This window comes from Oncorhynchus gorbuscha, linkage group LG18 (genome assembly GCF_021184085.1).
Source record: "Oncorhynchus gorbuscha isolate QuinsamMale2020 ecotype Even-year linkage group LG18, OgorEven_v1.0, whole genome shotgun sequence".
NCBI classification, from domain to species: domain Eukaryota; kingdom Metazoa; phylum Chordata; class Actinopteri; order Salmoniformes; family Salmonidae; genus Oncorhynchus; species Oncorhynchus gorbuscha.
The window spans coordinates 82,516,931-82,540,000 of NC_060190.1; the positions used below are offsets into that span (position 1 = coordinate 82,516,931).

Sequence of the window (23,070 nt, forward strand, 5' to 3'; positions counted from 1 at the left end):
ATCCCTTTTTAAATGACAAAAAATATATGAATTCACAGGAAAAAGAAAGTAAAAATGTATTTTTTTGGGGGGGGGTTTCATGATTTCAGACATAAAATCACCTCGTTCTCAGAGAACCCAGCGTTGAGGGGCACAAACAGAGTGGCATAGGATGAACTGCTGGACAGAAAGTCCAACAGAACTTCTCCCTCTGTAGACGAGCCTGCATACTTCAACAATATCTACAACCAGGAGAGAAAATGTAATGTTGTTCAATATTTGCACTCAAAAAAAAAAAAACTTGAGATCCATATCGCTCGTAAATGTTTGCAAATGTACTTTAATTTGAATTAATACAATTAAGACTGAGTTGCATGTGAGGATGTTAATTTAGGATTAGTCCTGAATGAAACAACAACAAACTTACATTGTAGAATACAGAGTAGTTTAAGTTGGTAGCCACAACACTGGCCAGGTCTCCGTTACAGAAGTCGCCGTTACCCACGTACCCACTTCCACACACACAGGACACATCTACAGAGAGACAGACTGGTTGTAATACACAGTACACATCTACAGAGAGACAGACTGGTTGTAATACACAGTACACATCTACAGAGAGACAGACTGGTTGTAATACACAGTACACATCTACAGAGAGACAGACGGGTTGTAATATACAGTACTACAGGACACATCTACAGGGAGACAGACTGGTTGTAATACACAGTACACATCTACAGAGAGACAGACGGGTTGTAATATACAGTACTACAGGACACATCTACAGGGAGACAGACGGGTTGAAATATACAGTACTACAGGACACATCTACAGAGAGACAGACGGCTTGTAATATACAGTACACATCTACAGAGAGACAGACGGGTTGTAATATACAGTACACATCTACAGAGAGACAGACGGGTTGTAATATACAGTACACATCTACAGAGAGACAGACAGGTTGTAATATACAGTACACATCTACAGGGAGACAGACGGGTTGTAATATACAGTACTACAGGACACATCTACAGACAGACAGACGGGTTGTAATATACAGTACACATCTACAGAGAGACAGACGGGTTGTAATATACAGTACTACAGGACACATCTACAGAGAGACAGACGGGTTGTAATACACAGTACACATCTACAGAGAGACAGACGGGTTGTAATATACAGTACACATCTACAGAGAGACAGACGGGTTGTAATATACAGGACACATCTACAGGGAGACAGACGGGTTGTAATATACAGTACTACAGGACACATCTACAGGGAGACAGACGGGTTGTAATACACAGTACACATCTACAGAGAGACAGACGGGTTGTAATACACAGGACACATCTACAGAGAGACAGACGGGTTGTAATATACAGTACACATCTACAGAGAGACAGACGGGTTGTAATATACAGTACACATCTACAGGGAGACAGACGGGTTGTAATATACAGTACTACAGGACACATCTACAGAGAGACAGACGGGATGTAATATACAGTACACATCTACAGAGAGACAGACGGGTTGTAATATACAGTACTACAGGACACATCTACAGGGAGACAGACGGGTTGTAATATACAGTACTACAGGACACATCTACAGGGAGACAGACGGGTTGTAATATACAGTACTACAGGACATATCTACAGGGAGACAGACGGGTTGTAATACACAGTACACATCTACAGAGAGACAGACGGGTTGTAATATACAGTACTACAGGACACATCTACAGAGAGACAGACGGGTTGTAATATACAGTACACATCTACAGGGAGGCAGACGGGTTGTAATATACAGGACACATCTACAGGGAGACAGACGGGTTGTAATATACAGGACACATCTACAGAGAGACAGACGGGTTGTAATACACAGTACACATCTACAGGGAGACAGACGGGTTGTAATATACAGGACACATCTACAGGGAGACAGACGGGTTGTAATATACAGTACTACAGGACACATCTACAGGGAGACAGACGGGTTGTAATATACAGTACTACAGGACACATCTACAGGGAGACAGACGGGTTGTAATATACAGTACTACAGGACACATCTACAGGGAGACAGACGGGTTGTAATATACAGTACACATCTACAGAGAGACAGACGGGTTGTAATATACAGTACTACAGGACACATCTACAGGGAGACAGACGGGTTGTAATATACAGTACTACAGGACACATCTACAGGGAGACAGACGGGTTGTAATATACAGTACTACAGGACACATCTACAGGGAGACAGACAGGTTGTAATATACAGGACACATCTACAGGGAGACAGACAGGTTGTAATATACAGGACACATCTACAGAGAGACAGACGGGTTGTAATATACAGTACTACAGGACACATCTACAGGGAGACAGACAGGTTGTAATATACAGGACACATCTACAGAGAGACAGACGGGTTGTAATATACAGTACTACAGGACACATCTACAGGGAGACAGACGGGTTGTAATATACAGGACACATCTACAGAGAGACAGACGGGTTGTAATATACAGTACTACAGAACACATCTACAGAGAGACAGACGGGTTGTAATATACAGTACTACAGGACACATCTACAGAGAGACAGACGGGTTGTAATATACAGTACACATCTACAGAGAGACAGACGGGTTGTAATATACAGTACTACAGAACACATCTACAGAGAGACAGACGGGTTGTAATATACAGTACTACAGGACACATCTACAGAGAGACAGACGGGTTGTAATATACAGTACTACAGGACACATCTACAGAGAGACAGACGGGTTGTAATATACAGTACTACAGGACACATCTACAGAGAGACAGACGGGTTGTAATATACAGTACTACAGAACACATCTACAGAGAGACAGACGGGTTGTAATATACAGTACTACAGAACACATCTACAGAGAGACAGACGGGTTGTAATATACAGGACACATCTACAGAGAGACAGACGGGTTGTAATATACAGTACTACAGAACACATCTACAGAGAGACAGACGGGTTGTAATATACAGTACTACAGGACACATCTACAGAGAGACAGACGGGTTGTAATATACAGTACACATCTACAGAGAGACAGACGGGTTGTAATATACAGTACTACAGAACACATCTACAGAGAGACAGACGGGTTGTAATATACAGTACTACAGAACACATCTACAGAGAGACAGACGGGTTGTAATATACAGTACTACAGGACACATCTACAGAGAGACAGACGGGTTGTAATATACAGTACTACAGGACACATCTACAGAGAGACAGACGGGTTGTAATATACAGTACTACAGGACACATCTACAGAGAGACAGACGGGTTGTAATATACAGTACTACAGAACACATCTACAGAGAGACAGACGGGTTGTAATATACAGTACTACAGGACACATCTACAGAGAGACAGACGGGTTGTAATATACAGTACTACAGGACACATCTAAATGTTGTTGAAAGACTGATATGAAATGAAGATAGAATGGAGACAGTATGGCTGGTAGGCCTATATTCATAAACCTGATCTAGGATCTGTATTTCTTTTCTAATCATAATTTCATTATATGGATATAGGGAGACCTGATCATAGATCAGCAATCCTACTCTGAGATGCTTTATGACACATTGATTGGAATTGAGGAGAATTGGAATTTCAGTGTACAGTACTTCCTGAAATTTCTGGAATTTAAATGAAGTCTGTAACAGTAAGTGGAGCCCAACCCTGGCTGATGGTGTTACCTGACAGTCTGTAAGTGGAGCCCAACCCTGGCTGATGGTATTACCTGACAGTCTGTAAGTGGAGCCCAACCCTGGCTGATGGTGTTACCTGACAGTCTGTAAGTGGAGCCCAACCCTGGCTGATGGTATTACCTGACAGTCTGTAAGTGGAGCCCAACCCTGGCTGATGGTATTACCTGACAGTCTGTAAGTGGAGCCCAACCCTGGCTGATGGTATTACTTGACAGTCTGTAAGTGGAGTCCAACCCTGGCTGATGGTATTACCTGACAGTCTGTAAGTGGAGCCCAACCCTGGCTGATGGTGTTACCTGACAGTCTGTAACAGTAAGTGGAGCCCAACCCTGGCTGATGGTGTTACCTGACAGTCTGTAAGTGGAGCCCAACCCTGGCTGATGGTATTACCTGACAGTCTGTAAGTGGAGCCCAACCCTGGCTGATGGTGTTACCTGACAGTCTGTAAGTGGAGCCCAACCCTGGCTGATGGTATTACCTGACAGTCTGTAAGTGGAGCCCAACCCTGGCTGATGGTATTACCTGACAGTCTGTAAGTGGAGCCCAACCCTGGCTGATGGTATTACCTGACAGTCTGTAAGTGGAGCCCAACCCTGGCTGATGGTGCCAACCCTGGCTGATGGTATTACCTGACAGTCTGTAAGTGGAGCCCAACCCTGGCTGATGGTGTTACCTGACAGTCTATAAGTGGAGCCCAACCCTGGCTGATGGTGTTACCTGACAGTCTGTAAGTGGAGCCCAACCCTGGCTGATGGTATTACCTGACAGTCTGTAAGTGGAGCCCAACCCTGGCTGATGATATTACCTGACAGTCTGTAACAGTAAGTGGAGCCCAACCCTGGCTGATGGTATTACCTGACAGTCTGTAACAGTAGGTGTCGTATTTGCTGCTGGGGTCCACGGGGTCTTTGTATAGCACTATACCAACATGGTTGTCACCACAATTGACAGAGGGAAACCTGGTTGGATAGCCCACTTTCTTCCCCTGTATCCATCCAGCAACACATCGGTGCATTCCCAGCTAGAGAAAGACACAACATGAACTGCAACATCAGTGGTGGAGTGTCAATCAGACAGTTACTGGTTGCATCCCGATTCTCTGCCCTTCTCTTAAAAACTGCACTTGTACACTTCCTGGTCGTCACCGATTTTAAAAGCATTGGCTGGAGCCTGGGTGTTTCCACTGACCAGGAGTGTGCAAGTGCACGGAGGGAGAATTGGGACACTGCCACTGTAAAACTTCTAAATAGTGAACTATCACTTTCAATCACCGGTATCATGTAGCTGAGAGTTAATGATGTCCTGGTTCAACTTCAAACTACTGCCACTGACCAAATAGTTGGTAACACTTTAAATCAAGAGTATCATTTTGCTGAGTTAAAATGAGGCACATCAATGTGTGGACTTTTTAAAGTAATGATATATAGCTTTTGATGAAAAGTGTCAGGATGACTGCTTTGTTGTTTCAAATCCCAGATTTTCCTTTTAAAGGATGACCTCTGACCTGTTGTGCATCAGCCATCTGAGAGAAGGTGGCGAGCGTAGCCCCCTCAGCTTGACAGGCTAGCTCAGCATCTGTGTAGTTCAGCTGGTACTTCCCTGCACTGGAACGCAGGTGGAACACTCCGGCAGTGTTACCTGACGACACAAAGGAACAAACGGTCTCTTAATAAAGATGGAAATCACTTTAAAGGTAGAATCTGCTAAATGATGTTGCCATGAGCAGCACCGCAGATCAAATCAAACCAAAGTTGATTTGTCACATGCGCTGAATACAACAGGTGTAGTAGACCTTACAGTGAAATGCTTACTTACAGGCTCTAACCAATAGTACAAAAAGGGTATTAGGTGAACAATAGGTAGGTAAAGAAATAAATCAACAGTAAAAAGACAGGCTTTATACAGTAGAGAGGCTTTATACAGTAAAGAGGCTTTATACAGTAGTGAGGCTATGTACAGTAGCGAGGCTATGACAGTAGCGAGGCTATGACAGTAGCGGGGCTATGTACAGTAGCGAGGCTATGTACAGTAGCGAGGCTATGACAGTAGCGAGGCTATGTACAGTAGCGAGGCTATGACAGTAGCGAGGCTATGACAGTATCGAGGCTATGTACAGTAGCGAGGCTATGACAGTAGCGAGGCTATGACAGTAGCGAGGCTATGTACAGTAGCGAGGCTATGTACAGTAGCGAGGCTATGACAGTAGCGAGGCTATGACAGTATCGAGGCTATAACAGTAGCGAGGCTATGACAGTAGCGAGGCTATAAAAGTAGCGAGGCTACATACAGACACCGGTTAGTCAGGCTGATTGAGGTAGTATGTAGATATGGTTAAAGTGACTATGCATAAATGATGAACAGAGAGTAGCAGAAGCGTAAAAAGAGGGGTTGGCGGGTGGGACACAATGCAGATAGCCCGGATAGCATTGTGCAGGAGCACTGGTTGGTCGGGCCAATTGAGGTAGTATGTACATGAATGTATAGTTACAGTCACTTATGCATATATGATAAACAGAGAGTAGCAGTAGCTTAAAAGAGGGGTTGGTGTTATGATGATTAAACACGCAGTCACACAGAGTATCTGCGCGTGTGCAGGTGTTAGCGTCACGTTGATACGACGCAGTAACTACTGGACCAAAACTTCAGAGAAGTTTGGCCTCACGCTTCAATGCTCTTAGTTGTTGTTGACATTGAACTACTACTGCTGTATTGCATCTACGTCATCTTGCTGAGTCCTCTTCTCCTCCTCTGGTCCTCTTCTCCTTTAATATGTATAAATAACCTGGTCATCTGACCTTAACTCGATCCTCCTGATTCCTGCTTACAAGCAAAAACTAAAGCAGGAAGTACCAGTGACTCGCTCAATATGGAAGTGGTCAGATGACGCAGATGCTACACTACAGGAATGTGTTGTCCTGGACTTCCTGACGGGCCGCCCCCAGATGCTAAGGATAGGCAACAACACGTCTGCCACACTTATCCTCAACACTGGTGCCCCTCTGGGATGCGTACTCAGTCCCCTCCTGTACTCCCTGTTCACCCACGACTGCGTGGCCAAACACGACTCCAGCACCATCATTAAGTTCGCTGACGACACAACGGTGGTAGGCCTGATCACTGACAACAATGAGACATCCTATAGGGAGGAGGTCAGAGAACTGGCAGTGTGGTGCCAGGACAACTTCTCCCTCAACGTGAGCAAGACAAAAAGGCTGATTGTGGACTACAGGAAAAGGGCGGCCGAACTAGCCCCCATTAACATCAACGGGGCTGTAGTGGAGCAAGTTCCTTGGTGTCCACATCAGCAACGATCTATCACACACCTTGACAAGCGTGAAGATGGCACGACAAAACCTTTTCCCCCTCAGGAGACTGAAAAGATTTGGCATGGGTCCCCAGATCCTCAAAAAGTTCTACAGCTGAAAGTCAGCATTTCACAGTAAGGTCTACACTGTTGGTTAAGGGCTGGTCAGTAAGCATTTCACAGTAAGGTCTACACTGTTGGTTAAGGGCTTGTCAGTAAGCATTTCACAGTAAGGTCTACACTGTTGGTTAAGGGCTTGTCAGTCAGCATTTCACAGTAAGGTCTACACTGTTGGTTAAGGGCTTGTAAGTCAGCATTTCACGGTAAGGTCTACACTGTTGGTTAAGGGCTTGTCAGTCAGCATTTCACAGTAAGGTCTACACTGTTGGTTAAGGGCTTGTCAGTCAGCATTTCACGGTAAGGTCTACACTGTTGGTTAAGGGCTTGTCAGTCAGCATTTCACAGTAAGGTCTACACTGTTGGTTAAGGGCTGGTCAGTAAGCATTTCACGGTAAGGTCTACACTGTTGGTTAAGGGCTGGTCAGTAAGCATTTCACTGTAAGGTCTACACTGTTGGTTAAGGGCTTGTCAGTAAGCATTTCACAGTAAGGTCTACACTGTTGGTTAAGGGCTGGTCAGTAAGCATTTCACAGTAAGGTCTACACTGTTGGTTAAGGGCTGGTCAGTAAGCATTTCACAGTAAGGTCTACACTGTTGGTTAAGGGCTTGTCAGTCAGCATTTCACAGTAAGGTCTACACTGTTGGTTAAGGGCTTGTAAGTCAGCATTTCACGGTAAGGTCTACACTGTTGGTTAAGGGCTTGTCAGTCAGCATTTCACAGTAAGGTCTACACTGTTGGTTAAGGGCTTGTCAGTCAGCATTTCACGGTAAGGTCTACACTGTTGGTTAAGGGCTTGTCAGTCAGCATTTCACAGTAAGGTCTACACTGTTGGTTAAGGGCTGGTCAGTAAGCATTTCACAGTAAGGTCTACACTGTTGGTTAAGGGCTGGTCAGTAAGCATTTCACTGTAAGGTCTACACTGTTGGTTAAGGGCTGGTCAGTCAGCATTTCACAGTAAGGTCTACACTGTTGGTTAAGGGCTGGTCAGTAAGCATTTCACTGTAAGGTCTACACTGTTGGTTAAGCACCTCCACACCATCACCTCCACACCATCACACCACCTCTTCCATGCTTCACAGTGGGAACCACACATGCAGAGATCATCAATTGACCTACTCTGCGTCTCACAAAGGCATGGCTGTTGGAATCAAAAATCTCACATTTGGACTCATCAGACCAAAGGACAGATTTCCACCGGTCTAATGTCCACTGCTCGTGTTTCTTGTTCAACCAAGTCTCTTATTTTTATTGGTATCCTTTTAGTAGTGGTTTCTTTGCAGCAATTCGACCATGAAGGCCTGATTCACACAGTCTCTTCTTCTTATTGGTATCCTTTTAGTAGTGGTTTCTTTGCAGCAATTCGACCATGAAGGCCTGATTCACACAGTCTCTTATTTTTATTGGTATCCTTTTAGTAGTGGTTTCTTTGCAGCAATTCGACCATGAAGGCCTGATTCACACAGTCTCTTCTTCTTATTGGTATCCTTTTAGTAGTGGTTTCTTTGCAGCAATTCGACCATGAAGGCCTGATTCACACAGTCTCTTATTTTTATTGGTATCCTTTTAGTAGTGGTTTCTTTGCAGCAATTCGACCATGAAGGCCTGATTCACACAGTCTCTTATTTTTATTGGTATCCTTTTAGTAGTGGTTTCTTTGCAGCAATTCGACCATGAAGGCCTGATTCACACAGTCTCTTATTTTTATTGGTATCCTTTTAGTAGTGGTTTCTTTGCAGCAATTCGACCATGAAGGCCTGATTCACACAGTCTCTTCTTGTTATTGGTATCCTTTTAGTAGTGGTTTCTTTGCAGCAATTCGACCATGAAGGCCTGATTCACACAGTCTCTTATTTTTATTGGTGTCCTTTTAGTAGTGGTTTCTTTGCAGCAATTTGACCATGAAGGCCTGATTCACACAGTCTCTTATTTTTATTGGTATCCTTTTAGTAGTGGTTTCTTTGCAGCAATTCGACCATGAAGGCCTGATTCACACAGTCTCTTATTTTTATTGGTATCCTTTTAGTAGTGGTTTCTTTGCAGCAATTCGACCATGAAGGCCTGATTCACACAGTCTCTTATTTTTATTGGTATCCTTTTAGTAGTGGTTTCTTTGCAGCAATTCGACCATGAAGGCCTGATTCACACAGTCTCTTATTTTTATTGGTATCCTTTCAGTAGTGGTTTCTTTGCAGCAATTCGACCATGAAGGCCTGATTCACACAGTCTCTTATTTTTATTGGTATCCTTTTAGTAGTGGTTTATTTGCAGCAATTCGACCATGAAGGCCTGATTCACACAGTCTCTTATTTTTATTGGTATCCTTTTAGTAGTGGTTTCTTTGCAGCAATTCGACCATGAAGGCCTGATTCACACAGTCTCTTATTTTTATTGGTATCCTTTTAGTAGTGGTTTCTTTGCAGCAATTCGACCATGAAGGCCTGATTCACACAGTCTCTTCTTCTTATTGGTATCCTTTTAGTAGTGGTTTCTTTGCAGCAATTCGACCATGAAGGCCTGATTCACACAGTCTCTTCTTCTTATTGGTATCCTTTTAGTAGTGGTTTCTTTGCAGCAATTCGACCATGAAGGCCTGATTCACACAGTCTCTTATTTTTATTGGTATCCTTTTAGTAGTGGTTTATTTGCAGCAATTTGACCATGAAGGCCTGATTCACACAGTCTCTTATTTTTATTGGTATCCTTTTAGTAGTGGTTTCTTTGCAGCAATTCGACCATGAAGGCCTGATTCACACAGTCTCTTATTTTTATTGGTATCCTTTTAGTAGTGGTTTATTTGCAGCAATTCGACCATGAAGGCCTGATTCACACAGTCTCTTATTTTTATTGGTATCCTTTTAGTAGTGGTTTCTTTGCAGCAATTCGACCATGAAGGCCTGATTCACACAGTCTCTTATTTTTATTGGTATCCTTTTAGTAGTGGTTTCTTTGCAGCAATTCGACCATGAAGGCCTGATTCACACAGTCTCTTCTTCTTATTGGTATCCTTTTAGTAGTGGTTTCTTTGCAGCAATTCGACCATGAAGGCCTGATTCACACAGTCTCTTCTTCTTATTGGTATCCTTTTAGTAGTGGTTTCTTTGCAGCAATTCGACCATGAAGGCCTGATTCACACAGTCTCTTATTTTTATTGGTATCCTTTTAGTAGTGGTTTATTTGCAGCAATTCGACCATGAAGGCCTGATTCACACAGTCTCTTATTTTTATTGGTATCCTTTTAGTAGTGGTTTATTTGCAGCAATTCGACCATGAAGGCCTGATTCACACAGTCTCTTATTTTTATTGGTATCCTTTTAGTAGTGGTTTATTTGCAGCAATTCGACCATGAAGGCCTGATTCACACAGTCTCTTATTTTTATTGGTATCCTTTTAGTAGTGGTTTCTTTGCAGCAATTCGACCATGAAGGCCTGATTCACACAGTCTCTTCTTCTTATTGGTATCCTTTTAGTAGTGGTTTCTTTGCAGCAATTCGACCATGAAGGCCTGATTCACACAGTCTCTTATTTTTATTGGTATCCTTTTAGTAGTGGTTTCTTTGCAGCAATTCGACCATGAAGGCCTGATTCACACAGTCTCTTATTTTTATTGGTATCCTTTTAGTAGTGGTTTATTTGCAGCAATTCGACCATGAAGGCCTGATTCACACAGTCTCTTATTTTTATTGGTATCCTTTTAGTAGTGGTTTATTTGCAGCAATTCGACCATGAAGGCCTGATTCACACAGTCTCTTATTTTTATTGGTGTCCTTTTAGTAGTGGTTTCTTTGCAGCAATTTGACCATGAAGGCCTGATTCACACAGTCTCTTATTTTTATTGGTATCCTTTTAGTAGTGGTTTCTTTGCAGCAATTCGACCATGAAGGCCTGATTCACACAGTCTCTTATTTTTATTGGTATCCTTTTAGTAGTGGTTTCTTTGCAGCAATTCGACCATGAAGGCCTGATTCACACAGTCTCTTATTTTTATTGGTATCCTTTTAGTAGTGGTTTCTTTGCAGCAATTCGACCATGAAGGCCTGATTCACACAGTCTCTTATTTTTATTGGTATCCTTTTAGTAGTGGTTTCTTTGCAGCAATTCGACCATGAAGGCCTGATTCACACAGTCTCTTATTTTTATTGGTATCCTTTCAGTAGTGGTTTCTTTGCAGCAATTCGACCATGAAGGCCTGATTCACACAGTCTCTTATTTTTATTGGTATCCTTTTAGTAGTGGTTTATTTGCAGCAATTCGACCATGAAGGCCTGATTCACACAGTCTCTTATTTTTATTGGTATCCTTTTAGTAGTGGTTTCTTTGCAGCAATTCGACCATGAAGGCCTGATTCACACAGTCTCTTATTTTTATTGGTATCCTTTTAGTAGTGGTTTCTTTGCAGCAATTCGACCATGAAGGCCTGATTCACACAGTCTCTTCTTCTTATTGGTATCCTTTTAGTAGTGGTTTCTTTGCAGCAATTCGACCATGAAGGCCTGATTCACACAGTCTCTTCTTCTTATTGGTATCCTTTTAGTAGTGGTTTCTTTGCAGCAATTCGACCATGAAGGCCTGATTCACACAGTCTCTTATTTTTATTGGTATCCTTTTAGTAGTGGTTTATTTGCAGCAATTTGACCATGAAGGCCTGATTCACACAGTCTCTTATTTTTATTGGTATCCTTTTAGTAGTGGTTTCTTTGCAGCAATTCGACCATGAAGGCCTGATTCACACAGTCTCTTATTTTTATTGGTATCCTTTTAGTAGTGGTTTATTTGCAGCAATTCGACCATGAAGGCCTGATTCACACAGTCTCTTATTTTTATTGGTATCCTTTTAGTAGTGGTTTCTTTGCAGCAATTCGACCATGAAGGCCTGATTCACACAGTCTCTTATTTTTATTGGTATCCTTTTAGTAGTGGTTTCTTTGCAGCAATTCGACCATGAAGGCCTGATTCACACAGTCTCTTCTTCTTATTGGTATCCTTTTAGTAGTGGTTTCTTTGCAGCAATTCGACCATGAAGGCCTGATTCACACAGTCTCTTCTTCTTATTGGTATCCTTTTAGTAGTGGTTTCTTTGCAGCAATTCGACCATGAAGGCCTGATTCACACAGTCTCTTATTTTTATTGGTATCCTTTTAGTAGTGGTTTATTTGCAGCAATTCGACCATGAAGGCCTGATTCACACAGTCTCTTATTTTTATTGGTATCCTTTTAGTAGTGGTTTATTTGCAGCAATTCGACCATGAAGGCCTGATTCACACAGTCTCTTATTTTTATTGGTATCCTTTTAGTAGTGGTTTATTTGCAGCAATTCGACCATGAAGGCCTGATTCACACAGTCTCTTCTTCTTATTGGTATCCTTTTAGTAGTGGTTTCTTTGCAGCAATTCGACCATGAAGGCCTGATTCACACAGTCTCTTCTTCTTATTGGTATCCTTTTAGTAGTGGTTTCTTTGCAGCAATTCGACCATGAAGGCCTGATTCACACAGTCTCTTCTTCTTATTGGTATCCTTTTAGTAGTGGTTTCTTTGCAGCAATTCGACCATGAAGGCCTGATTCACACAGTCTCTTCTTCTTATTGGTATCCTTTTAGTAGTGGTTTCTTTGCAGCAATTCGACCATGAAGGCCTGATTCACACAGTCTCTTCTTCTTATTGGTATCCTTTTAGTAGTGGTTTCTTTGCAGCAATTCGACCATGAAGGCCTGATTCACACAGTCTCTTATTTTTATTGGTATCCTTTTAGTAGTGGTTTATTTGCAGCAATTCGACCATGAAGGCCTGATTCACACAGTCTCTTATTTTTATTGGTATCCTTTTAGTAGTGGTTTATTTGCAGCAATTCGACCATGAAGGCCTGATTCACACAGTCTCTTATTTTTATTGGTATCCTTTTAGTAGTGGTTTATTTGCAGCAATTCGACCATGAAGGCCTGATTCACACAGTCTCTTATTTTTATTGGTATCCTTTTAGTAGTGGTTTATTTGCAGCAATTCGACCATGAAGGCCTGATTCACACAGTCTCTTATTTTTATTGGTATCCTTTTAGTAGTGGTTTATTTGCAGCAATTCGACCATGAAGGCCTGATTCACACAGTCTCTTATTTTTATTGGTGTCCTTTTAGTAGTGGTTTCTTTGCAGCAATTTGACCATGAAGGCCTGATTCACACAGTCTCTTATTTTTATTGGTATCCTTTTAGTAGTGGTTTCTTTGCAGCAATTCGACCATGAAGGCCTGATTCACACAGTCTCTTATTTTTATTGGTATCCTTTTAGTAGTGGTTTATTTGCAGCAATTCGACCATGAAGGCCTGATTCACACAGTCTCTTATTTTTATTGGTATCCTTTTAGTAGTGGTTTATTTGCAGCAATTCGACCATGAAGGCCTGATTCACACAGTCTCTTATTTTTATTGGTGTCCTTTTAGTAGTGGTTTCTTTGCAGCAATTTGACCATGAAGGCCTGATTCACACAGTCTCTTATTTTTATTGGTATCCTTTTAGTAGTGGTTTCTTTGCAGCAATTCGACCATGAAGGCCTGATTCACACAGTCTCTTATTTTTATTGGTATCCTTTTAGTAGTGGTTTATTTGCAGCAATTCGACCATGAAGGCCTGATTCACACAGTCTCTTATTTTTATTGGTATCCTTTTAGTAGTGGTTTATTTGCAGCAATTCGACCATGAAGGCCTGATTCACACAGTCTCTTATTTTTATTGGTGTCCTTTTAGTAGTGGTTTCTTTGCAGCAATTTGACCATGAAGGCCTGATTCACACAGTCTCTTATTTTTATTGGTATCCTTTTAGTAGTGGTTTCTTTGCAGCAATTCGACCATGAAGGCCTGATTCACACAGTCTCTTATTTTTATTGGTATCCTTTTAGTAGTGGTTTCTTTGCAGCAATTCGACCATGAAGGCCTGATTCACACAGTCTCTTATTTTTATTGGTATCCTTTTAGTAGTGGTTTATTTGCAGCAATTCGACCATGAAGGCCTGATTCACACAGTCTCTTATTTTTATTGGTATCCTTTTAGTAGTGGTTTCTTTGCAGCAATTCGACCATGAAGGCCTGATTCACACAGTCTCTTATTTTTATTGGTATCCTTTTAGTAGTGGTTTATTTGCAGCAATTTGACCATGAAGGCCTGATTCACACAGTCTCTTATTTTTATTGGTATCCTTTTAGTAGTGGTTTATTTGCAGCAATTCGACCATGAAGGCCTGATTCACACAGTCTCTTATTTTTATTGGTATCCTTTTAGTAGTGGTTTCTTTGCAGCAATTCGACCATGAAGGCCTGATTCACACAGTCTCTTATTTTTATTGATGTCCTTTAGTAGTGGTTTCTTTGCAGCAATTCGACCATGAAGGCCTGATTCACACAGTCTCTTCTGAACAGTTGATGTTGAGATGTGTCTGTTACTTGAATTCTGAAGCATTTATTTGGGCTGCAGTCTGAGGCTGGTAACTCTAATGAACTTATCCTCTGCAGCAGAGGTAACTCTGGGTCTTCCTTTCCTGTGGTGGTCCTCATGGGAGCCAGTTTCATCATAACGCTTGATGGTTTTTGCGACTGCACTTGAAGAAACTTTCAAAGTTCTTTACGTTTTCCGGATTGACTGACCTTCATGTCTTAAAGTAATGATGTACTGTCGTTTTTCTGTGCTTATTTGAGCTGTTCTTTCCATGATATGGACTTAGCCCTAATTGCTAAAAGACCATCTTCTGTATGCCACCCCTACTTTGTCACAACACAACTGATTGGCTCAAATGCATTAAGAAGGAAAGAAATTCCACAAATGAACTTTTAACAAGGCACACCTGTTAATTGAAATGTATTCCCGGTGACTACCCCATGAAGCTGGTTGAGAGATTACCAAGCTGGTTGAGAGTGTGCAAAGCTGTCATCAAGGCAAAGGGTGGCTACTTTGAAGAATCTCAAATTTAAAATAAAAAATATTTATATTTAACACTTTTGGTTACTACATGATTCCATATGTGTTATTTCATAGATGTGATGTATTCACTATTATTGTACAATGTATAACATTGTAAAAAATAAAGAAAAATGCTTGAATGAGTAGGTGCGTCCAAACTTGTACTGTGTGTGTGTGTATACAGTTGAAGTCGGAAGTTTACAAACACATTTAAACTACATACATTTAAACTCAGTTTTTCACAATTCCTGACATTTAATCCTAGTAAAAACTCCTGTTTTAGGTCAGTAATGATAACCACTTTATTTTAAGAATGTGAAATGTCACATTCCCAGTGGGTCAGAAGTTTACATACCCCAATTAGTATTTGGTAGCATTGCCTTTAAATTGTTTAACTTGGGTCAAACGTCTCGAGGAGCCTTCCACAAGCTTCCCACAATATTTTGGGCGAATTTTGGCCCATTCCTCCTGACAGAGCTGTTGTAACTGAGTGATCTTTGTAGGCCTCCTTGCTCTCATACGCTTTTTCAGTTCTGCCCACAAATTTTCTATGGGATTGAGGTCAGGGCTTTGTGATGGCCACTCCAATACCTTGACTCTGTTGTCCTTAAGCCATTTTGCCACAACTTTGGAAGTATGCTTGGGGTCATTGTCTATTTGCGACCAAGCTTTAACTTTCTGATTGATGTCTTGAGATGTTTCTTCAATATATCCACACCATTTTTCTTCCCTCATGATACCATCTATTTTGTGAAGTGCACCAGTCCCTCCTGCAGATAAGCACCCCCACAACATGATGCTGCCACCCCCGTGCTTCACGGTTGGGATGGTGTTCTTCGGCTTGCAAGCCTCCCTCTTTTTCCTCCTAACATAACGATGGTCAATATGGCCAAACAGTTCTATTATTGTTTCATCAGACCAAGTACAATCTTTGTCCCCATGTGCAGTTTCAAACCGTAGTCTGGCTTTTTTATGGCGGCTTTGGAGCAGTGGCTTCTTTCTTGCTGAGCGGCCTTTCAGGTTATGTCGATATAGGACTCATTTTACTGTGTATATAGATACTTTTGTACCTGTTTCCTCCAGCATCTTCACAATGTCATTTGCTGTTGTTCTGGGATTGATTTACACTTTTTGCACCAAAGTACGTTCATCTCTAGGAGACAGAACGAGTCTCCTTCTTGAGCGGTATGACGGCTGCCTGGTTCCATGGTGTTTATACTTGCGTACTGTTGTTTGTACAGATGAACGTGGTACCTTCAGGTATTTGGAAATTGTTCCCAAGGATGAACCAGACTTGTGGAGGTCTACAATTGTCTTCTGAGGTCTTGGCTGATTTCTTTTGATTTTCCCATGATGTCAAGCGAAGAGGCACTAAGTTTGAAGGTAGTCCTTGAAATACATCCACAGGTACACCTCCAATTGACTCAAATGAGGTCAATTAGCTAATCAGAAGCTTCTAAAGCCATGACATAATTTTCTGGAATTTTCCAAGCTGTTTAAAGGTACAGTCAACTTAGTGTATGTACACTTCTGACCCACTGGAATTGTGATACAGTGAATTGTAAGTGAAATAATCTGTCTGTAAACAATTGATGGAAAAATGACTTGTGTCCTGCACAAAGTAGATGTCCTAACCGACTTGCCAAAACTATAGTTTGTTACCAAGACATTTGTGGAGTGGTTGAAAAACAAGTTTTAGTGACTCCAACCTAAGTGTATGTAAACTTCCGACTTCAACTGTATATACACTACATGGCCAAAAGTATGTGGACACCTGCTTGTCCAACATCTCATTCCAAAAATCATGGAGATGGTCACGTACTCCACTCTTCTGGGAAGGATTTCCACTAGATGTTGGAACATTGCTGCTATAACAGCCTCCACTCTTCTGGGAAGGCTTTCCACTAGATGTTGGAACATTGCTGCGGGGACTTGCTTCCATTTAGCCACGAGCATTAGTGAGGTCGGGCACTGATGTTGGGCGATTAGGCCTGGCTCGCATTCAGCTTGAGGTCAGGTCTCTGTGCAGGTCAGTCAAGTTTTTCCTCTCGGGTCTCAACAAACCATTTCTGTATGGACCTTGCTTTGTGCACAATGGCATTGTCCTGCTGAAACAGGAAAGGGCCGTCCCCAAACTGTTGCCACAAAGTTGGAAGCACAGAATCCTCTTGAATGTCATTGTATGCTGTTGTGTTAAGATTTCCCTTCACTGGAACTAAGGGGCCCGAACCATGAAAAACAGGTCTTAGGTCAGTTCTTAGTGTGGTAGTGCAGGTCTTAGGTCAGTTCTTAGTGTGGTAGTGCAGGTCTTAGGTCAGTTCTTACTGTGGTAGTGCAGGTCTTAGGTCAGTTCTTACTGTGGTAGTGCAGGTCTTAGGTCAGTTCTTAGTGTGGTAGTGCAGGTCTTAGGTCAGTTCTTACTGTGGTAGTGCAGGTCTTAGGTCAGTTCTTACTGTGGTAGTGCAGGTCCTTGCACGTGGCCTGGGGGTGACATCCTCCGTTCTCTTCCAGACAGCGGTCGACGGGTGGAACCACCTTCTCCAGACACTGGAGCCCGTTCCCCACGTACCCATCAAGACACTCGCACTGACGCTCATTCTGATAGGATAAAACACATCAGGGTATTACTAAAAACAAGGATAACTACATCTCAAAATGTACCGGAGGAGACCAACCTTGGACTTTCTCCTCCAACGCATTTTGAGAAAGAAGTGAGGGGATAGGACGCAAGGAATCAGGTTTTAGGGGTTTTATGAACTGCAGCGAATCTTCCTGGGATCCAACACACAACATGACATAACACAGAACATTAATAGACAAGAACAGCTCAAGGACAGAACTACATATACATTTAAAAGCATCTCACATAGCCTACATTACGTTATCAATACATACACACACACTATCTAGGTCCAATAGGGGAGAGGCGTTGTGCCGTGAGGTGTTGCTTTATCTGTTTTTTGAAACCAGGTTTGCTGTTTATTTGAGCAATATGATGGGATTTTCATGTAAAAATAGCTCTTTGTAATACTGTACGCTTTCTTGAATTTATTCTGGATTTGGGGACTGTGAAAAGACCCCTGGTGGCATGTCTGGTGGGGTAAGTGTGTCTGTCAGAGTTGTGAGTAAATTGACTATGCAAATAATTTGGAATTTCCAACACATTAAATGTTCTTATAAAGACAAGAAGTGTCACAGTCAGTCTTCAACTCTTAGCCAATGAGAGACTGGTATGCATAATGGTATGCATAATATTTATATTAGTCCTCTGATTACAATGAAGTGCAAGACGTGTCGCTCTGTTCTGGGCCAGCTGCAGTCTTTCTTAGCAGAACTTGACCATATGACTGGACAATAATCAAGATAAGATAAAACTAGAGCAGGACTTGACCATATGACTGGACAATAATCAAGATAAGATAATCTTTACAACCATTGAATCTATGACTTCATCCTGCTAACTGTTCCAAATGTCCAAACTGAATTTGGTAAAAGGGCTTTTATGTCCTCTGCTCCATCGTCTTGGAACACCTTACAAAATACTTTTAAACTGGAAGAACTTGTCCCGATTGGTGTTTTTAAATCACCGATGAAGGATTTTGAGGCTGATTCCCTGATCTGTCAATGTTTTTAATTTGCTGTTTTTGATTTTGTTAAACTCTTGTGAATTCTATGGTTTTTACTAGATTACTTTTTCATGGTTTTTCATGTTGTCTGTCTGTAATTGTGTAATGACTTGGGGCTGCCTATCTTGGCCAGGACGCTCTTGAAAAAGAGATTTCAAATCTCAATGAGCCCTTCCTGGTTAAATAAAGGTTAAAGAAAAAAAAATGTTTTGACCATGACAGTTTACAATCTAAGTAATTTAGTTTCCTCAACTTGTTCAACAGCCACACCATTCATTACCAGATTCAGCGGAGGGCTAGAGCTTAGGGAATGATTTGTATCACATACAATGCTCTTAGTTTTTTCTCAACAGGTTATGGTCAATAATATCAAAGGCTGCACTGAAATGTAACAGTACATCTCCCACAATCTTCTTATTATCAATTTCTCAATCAACCATCAGTCATTTGTGTCAGTGCAGTACATGTTGTGTGCCCTTCTCTATAAGCATGCTGAAAGTCTGTTATTCATTTGTTTACAGAGAAATAGCATTGTATTTGGTCAAACACATTTCTTTCCAACAGTTTCCTAAGAGCTGGCAGCAAGCTGATAGGTCTGCTGTTAGAACCAGTAAAGGCTGCTTTATCACTTTTGGGTATCGGAATGGCTTTGGCTTCCCTCCAGGTCTGAGGACAAACACCTTCCTCTAGGCTCAGATTAAAGATATGACAGATATTAGTGGCTATAGAGTCAGCTACCATCCTCAGTAGCTTTCCATCTAATTTGTCAAAGCCAGGTTTGTCATTATTGCTCGATAACAATAATTTCTCCACCTCTCCCACTAACTTTACAAAATTCTAACTTTCGTTTTTTTTTATGCACGATGGCTCACTGTTCGTGTGTGGCATTTCCTGCCTACATTTTCCCGCTTTGCCAATGAAGTAATCAATCAAATAATTGGAAACATTAAATGGTTTTGTGATGAATCTGATTGGATGAAAGATGGAGTTGAATTGGTCTTTCTAGTTATTGATTTCATGAACATTATTTCTAAGACTACATATATTAATATGGGCTATTTTCAGTCATAATCTCTGATTAGAGATAGACACAAGGAAAAGTGAAAACAAAGCAAGAGGAAAAACACACATTCAGCAGTCCATTGATCAGTGTGTGTGTGTGTGTGTGTGTGTGTGTGTGTGTGTGTGTGTGTGTGTGTGTGTGTGTGTGTGTGTGTGTGTGTGTGTGTGTGTGTGTGTGTGTGTGTGTGTGTGTGTGTGTGTGTGTGTGCTGTGGGGTTGAAGCTACAAACCCATAGACTTGGCTCTCTCATCCCTTTTCGGAGGGAGGATGGACAATGAGTCTGTCGTAGGGGATGTATGCAATTTCCCCACGCGCTCTGGCAGCTTTCATGGCTGGGATCAGTTCTTTCCTCTTCTGGCACACAGCTTCAGGATAGTCCTCGTTGAGGAAGATAAATGTTCCTCTCAAGATCTTGGCTCTTTCCAGACCAACTACCTTGTCCTTGAACCTCAGGCATCTGATCACTGTCGGCCTGGGCCTGTCACCCGGGCCGGTGGTGGGTTTTCCAATCCTGTAGGTGCGCTCTACCTCAATCTTCCTGTGGTCCATCTTCAATTTCTCAGTTCATTTTCCTCACTTTGTCCTCAGACTCCGTCAAGGTCTCGTGGAGATTCTAAAATTTCATCCATAACCATATTGTTCCGTCTTGATTATCCCTGGAGATAATCTGATTCCTCAGTCATTGTTATAATGGATTCACACACAGAACTGATGACCTCTCTCAATGACTTGCCGTTCTCCTGTTTCACCAGGTTCACCTCACCGAGCTGAACTGCAAACTGTTCTTCCTGGACCTCTCTGGTCAGGTCGTCCATTATTTTATTAGTTGACTCCACCAGTAATTGGACAAAACATTTGTATTTATTTTCTTGTTGTAACAACTTTTAGAACTATTTTATTTGTTTAGAAGAACTGTGATAGAAAGACACCACTGTCATCAACGGTACTCCTGGGTTTTACAGGTTATACTGTTCCTCCTCTCAGTTCCAGACAGGTTATACTGTTACTCCTCTCAGTTCCAGACAGGACAGGTTATACTGTTCCTCCTCTCAGTTCCAGACAGGACAGGTTATACTGTTCCTCCTCTCAGTTCCAGACAGGACAGGTTATACTGTTACTCCTCTCAGTTCCAGACAGGACAGGTTATACTGTTACTCCTCTCAGTTCCAGACAGGACAGGTTATACTGTTACTCCTCTCAGTTCCAGACAGGTTGTACTGTTACTCCTCTCAGTTCCAGACAGGTTATACTGTTACTCCTCTCAGTTCCAGACAGGACAGGTTATACTGTTACTCCTCTCAGTTCCAGACAGGTTATACTGTTACTCCTCTCAATTCCAGACAGGATATACTATTACTCCTCCCAGTTCCAGACAGGACAGGTTATACTGTTACTGCTCTCAGTTCCAGACAGGACAGGTTATACTGTTACTCCTCTCAGTTCCAGACAGGACAGGTTATACTGTTACTCCTCTCAGTTCCAGACAGGTTATACTGTTACTCCTCTCAGTTCCAGACAGGACAGGTTATACTGTTACTCCACTCAGTTCCAGACAGGACAGGTTATACTGTTACTCCTCTCAGTTCCAGACAGGACAGGTTATACTGTTCCTCCTCTCAGTTCCAGACAGGTTATACTGTTACTCCTCTCAGTTCCAGACAGGACAGGTTATACTGTTCCTCATCTCAGTTCCAGACAGGTTATACTGTTACTCCTCTCAGTTCCAGACAGGACAGGTTATACTGTTACTCCTCTCAGTTCCAGACAGGTTATACTGTTCCTCATCTCAGTTCCAGACAGGTTATACTGTTACTCCTCTCAGTTCCAGACAGGACAGGTTATACTGTTACTCCTCTCAGTTCCAGACAGGTTATACTGTTACTCCTCTCAGGTCCAGACAGGTTATACTGTTACTCCTCTCAGTTCCAGACAGGACAGGTTATACTGTTACTCCTCTCAGTTCCAGACAGGACAGGTTAAACTGTTACTCCTCTCAGTTCCAGACAGGACAGGTTATACTGTTACTCCTCTCAGTTCCAGACAGGTTGTACTGTTACTCCTCTCAGTTCCAGACAGGTTATACTGTTACTCCTCTCAGTTCCAGACAGGACAGGTTATACTGTTACTCCTCTCAGTTCCAGACAGGACAGGTTATACTGTTACGCCTCTCAGTTCCAGACAGGACAGGTTATACTGTTACTCCTCTCAGTTCCAGACAGGACAGGTTATACTGTTACTCCTCTCAGTTCCAGACAGGTTATACTGTTACTCCTCTCAGTTCCAGACAGGACAGGTTATACTGTTACTCCTCTCAGTTCCAGACAGGACAGGTTATACTGTTACTCCTCTCAGTTCCAGACAGGTTATACTGTTACTCCTCTCAGTTCCAGACAGGACAGGTTATACTGTTCCTCCTCTCAGTTTCAGACAGGACATGTTATACTGTTACTCCTCTCAGTTCCAGACAGGACAGGTTATACTGTTACTCCTCTCAGTTCCAGACAGGTTATACTGTTACTCCTCTCAGTTCCGGACAGGTTATACTGTTACTCCTCTCAGTTCCAGACAGGTTATACTGTTACTCCTCTCAGTTCCAGACAGGTTATACTGTTACTCCTCTCAGTTCCAGACAGGACAGGTTATACTGTTACTCCTCTCAGTTCCAGACAGGTTATACTGTTACTCCTCTCAGTTCCGGACAGGTTATACTGTTACTCCTCTCAGTTCCAGACAGGTTATACTGTTACTCCTCTCAGTTCCAGACAGGACAGGTTATACTGTTACTCCTCTCAGTTCCAGACAGGACAGGTTATACTGTTCCTCCTCTCAGTTCCAGACAGGACAGGTTATACTGTTCCTCCTCTCAGTTCTAGACAGGTTATACTGTTACTCCTCTCAGTTCCAGACAGGACAGGTTATACTGTTACTCCTCTCAGTTCCAGACAGGACAGGTTATACTGTTACTCCTCTCAGTTCCAGACAGGTTATACTGTTACTCCTCTCAGTTCCAGACTGGTTATACTGTTACTCCTCTCAGTTCCAGACAGGACAGGTTATACTGTTACTCCTCTCAGTTCCAGACAGGACAGGTTATACTGTTATTCCTCTCAGTTCCAGACAGGTTATACTGTTACTCCTCTCAGTTCCAGACAGGACAGGTTATACTGTTACTCCTCTCAGTTCCAGACAGGTTATACTGTTACTCCTCTCAGTTCCAGACAGGACAGGTTATACTGTTACTCCTC

At 42.2% G+C, this 23,070-nt stretch overlaps 1 protein-coding gene across 3 annotated transcripts in view; it reads right to left on the minus strand.

The window, feature by feature from the left end:
• LOC124003520 (stabilin-1-like) overlaps nt 1–23,070 on the minus strand; it is a 73,823-nt gene that overhangs the window by 13,222 nt on the left and 37,531 nt on the right. For all 3 annotated transcript variants that reach the window (XM_046311836.1, XM_046311837.1, XM_046311835.1), the window contains 5 exons: nt 17,590–17,734; nt 5,274–5,407; nt 4,625–4,790; nt 407–513; nt 102–221 (listed from right to left, as the gene is read on the minus strand). In XM_046311836.1, coding sequence (XP_046167792.1) covers nt 102–221; nt 407–513; nt 4,625–4,790; nt 5,274–5,407; nt 17,590–17,734 — 672 coding nt within the window. The remainder of the gene's footprint in view (nt 1–101; nt 222–406; nt 514–4,624; nt 4,791–5,273; nt 5,408–17,589; nt 17,735–23,070) is intronic.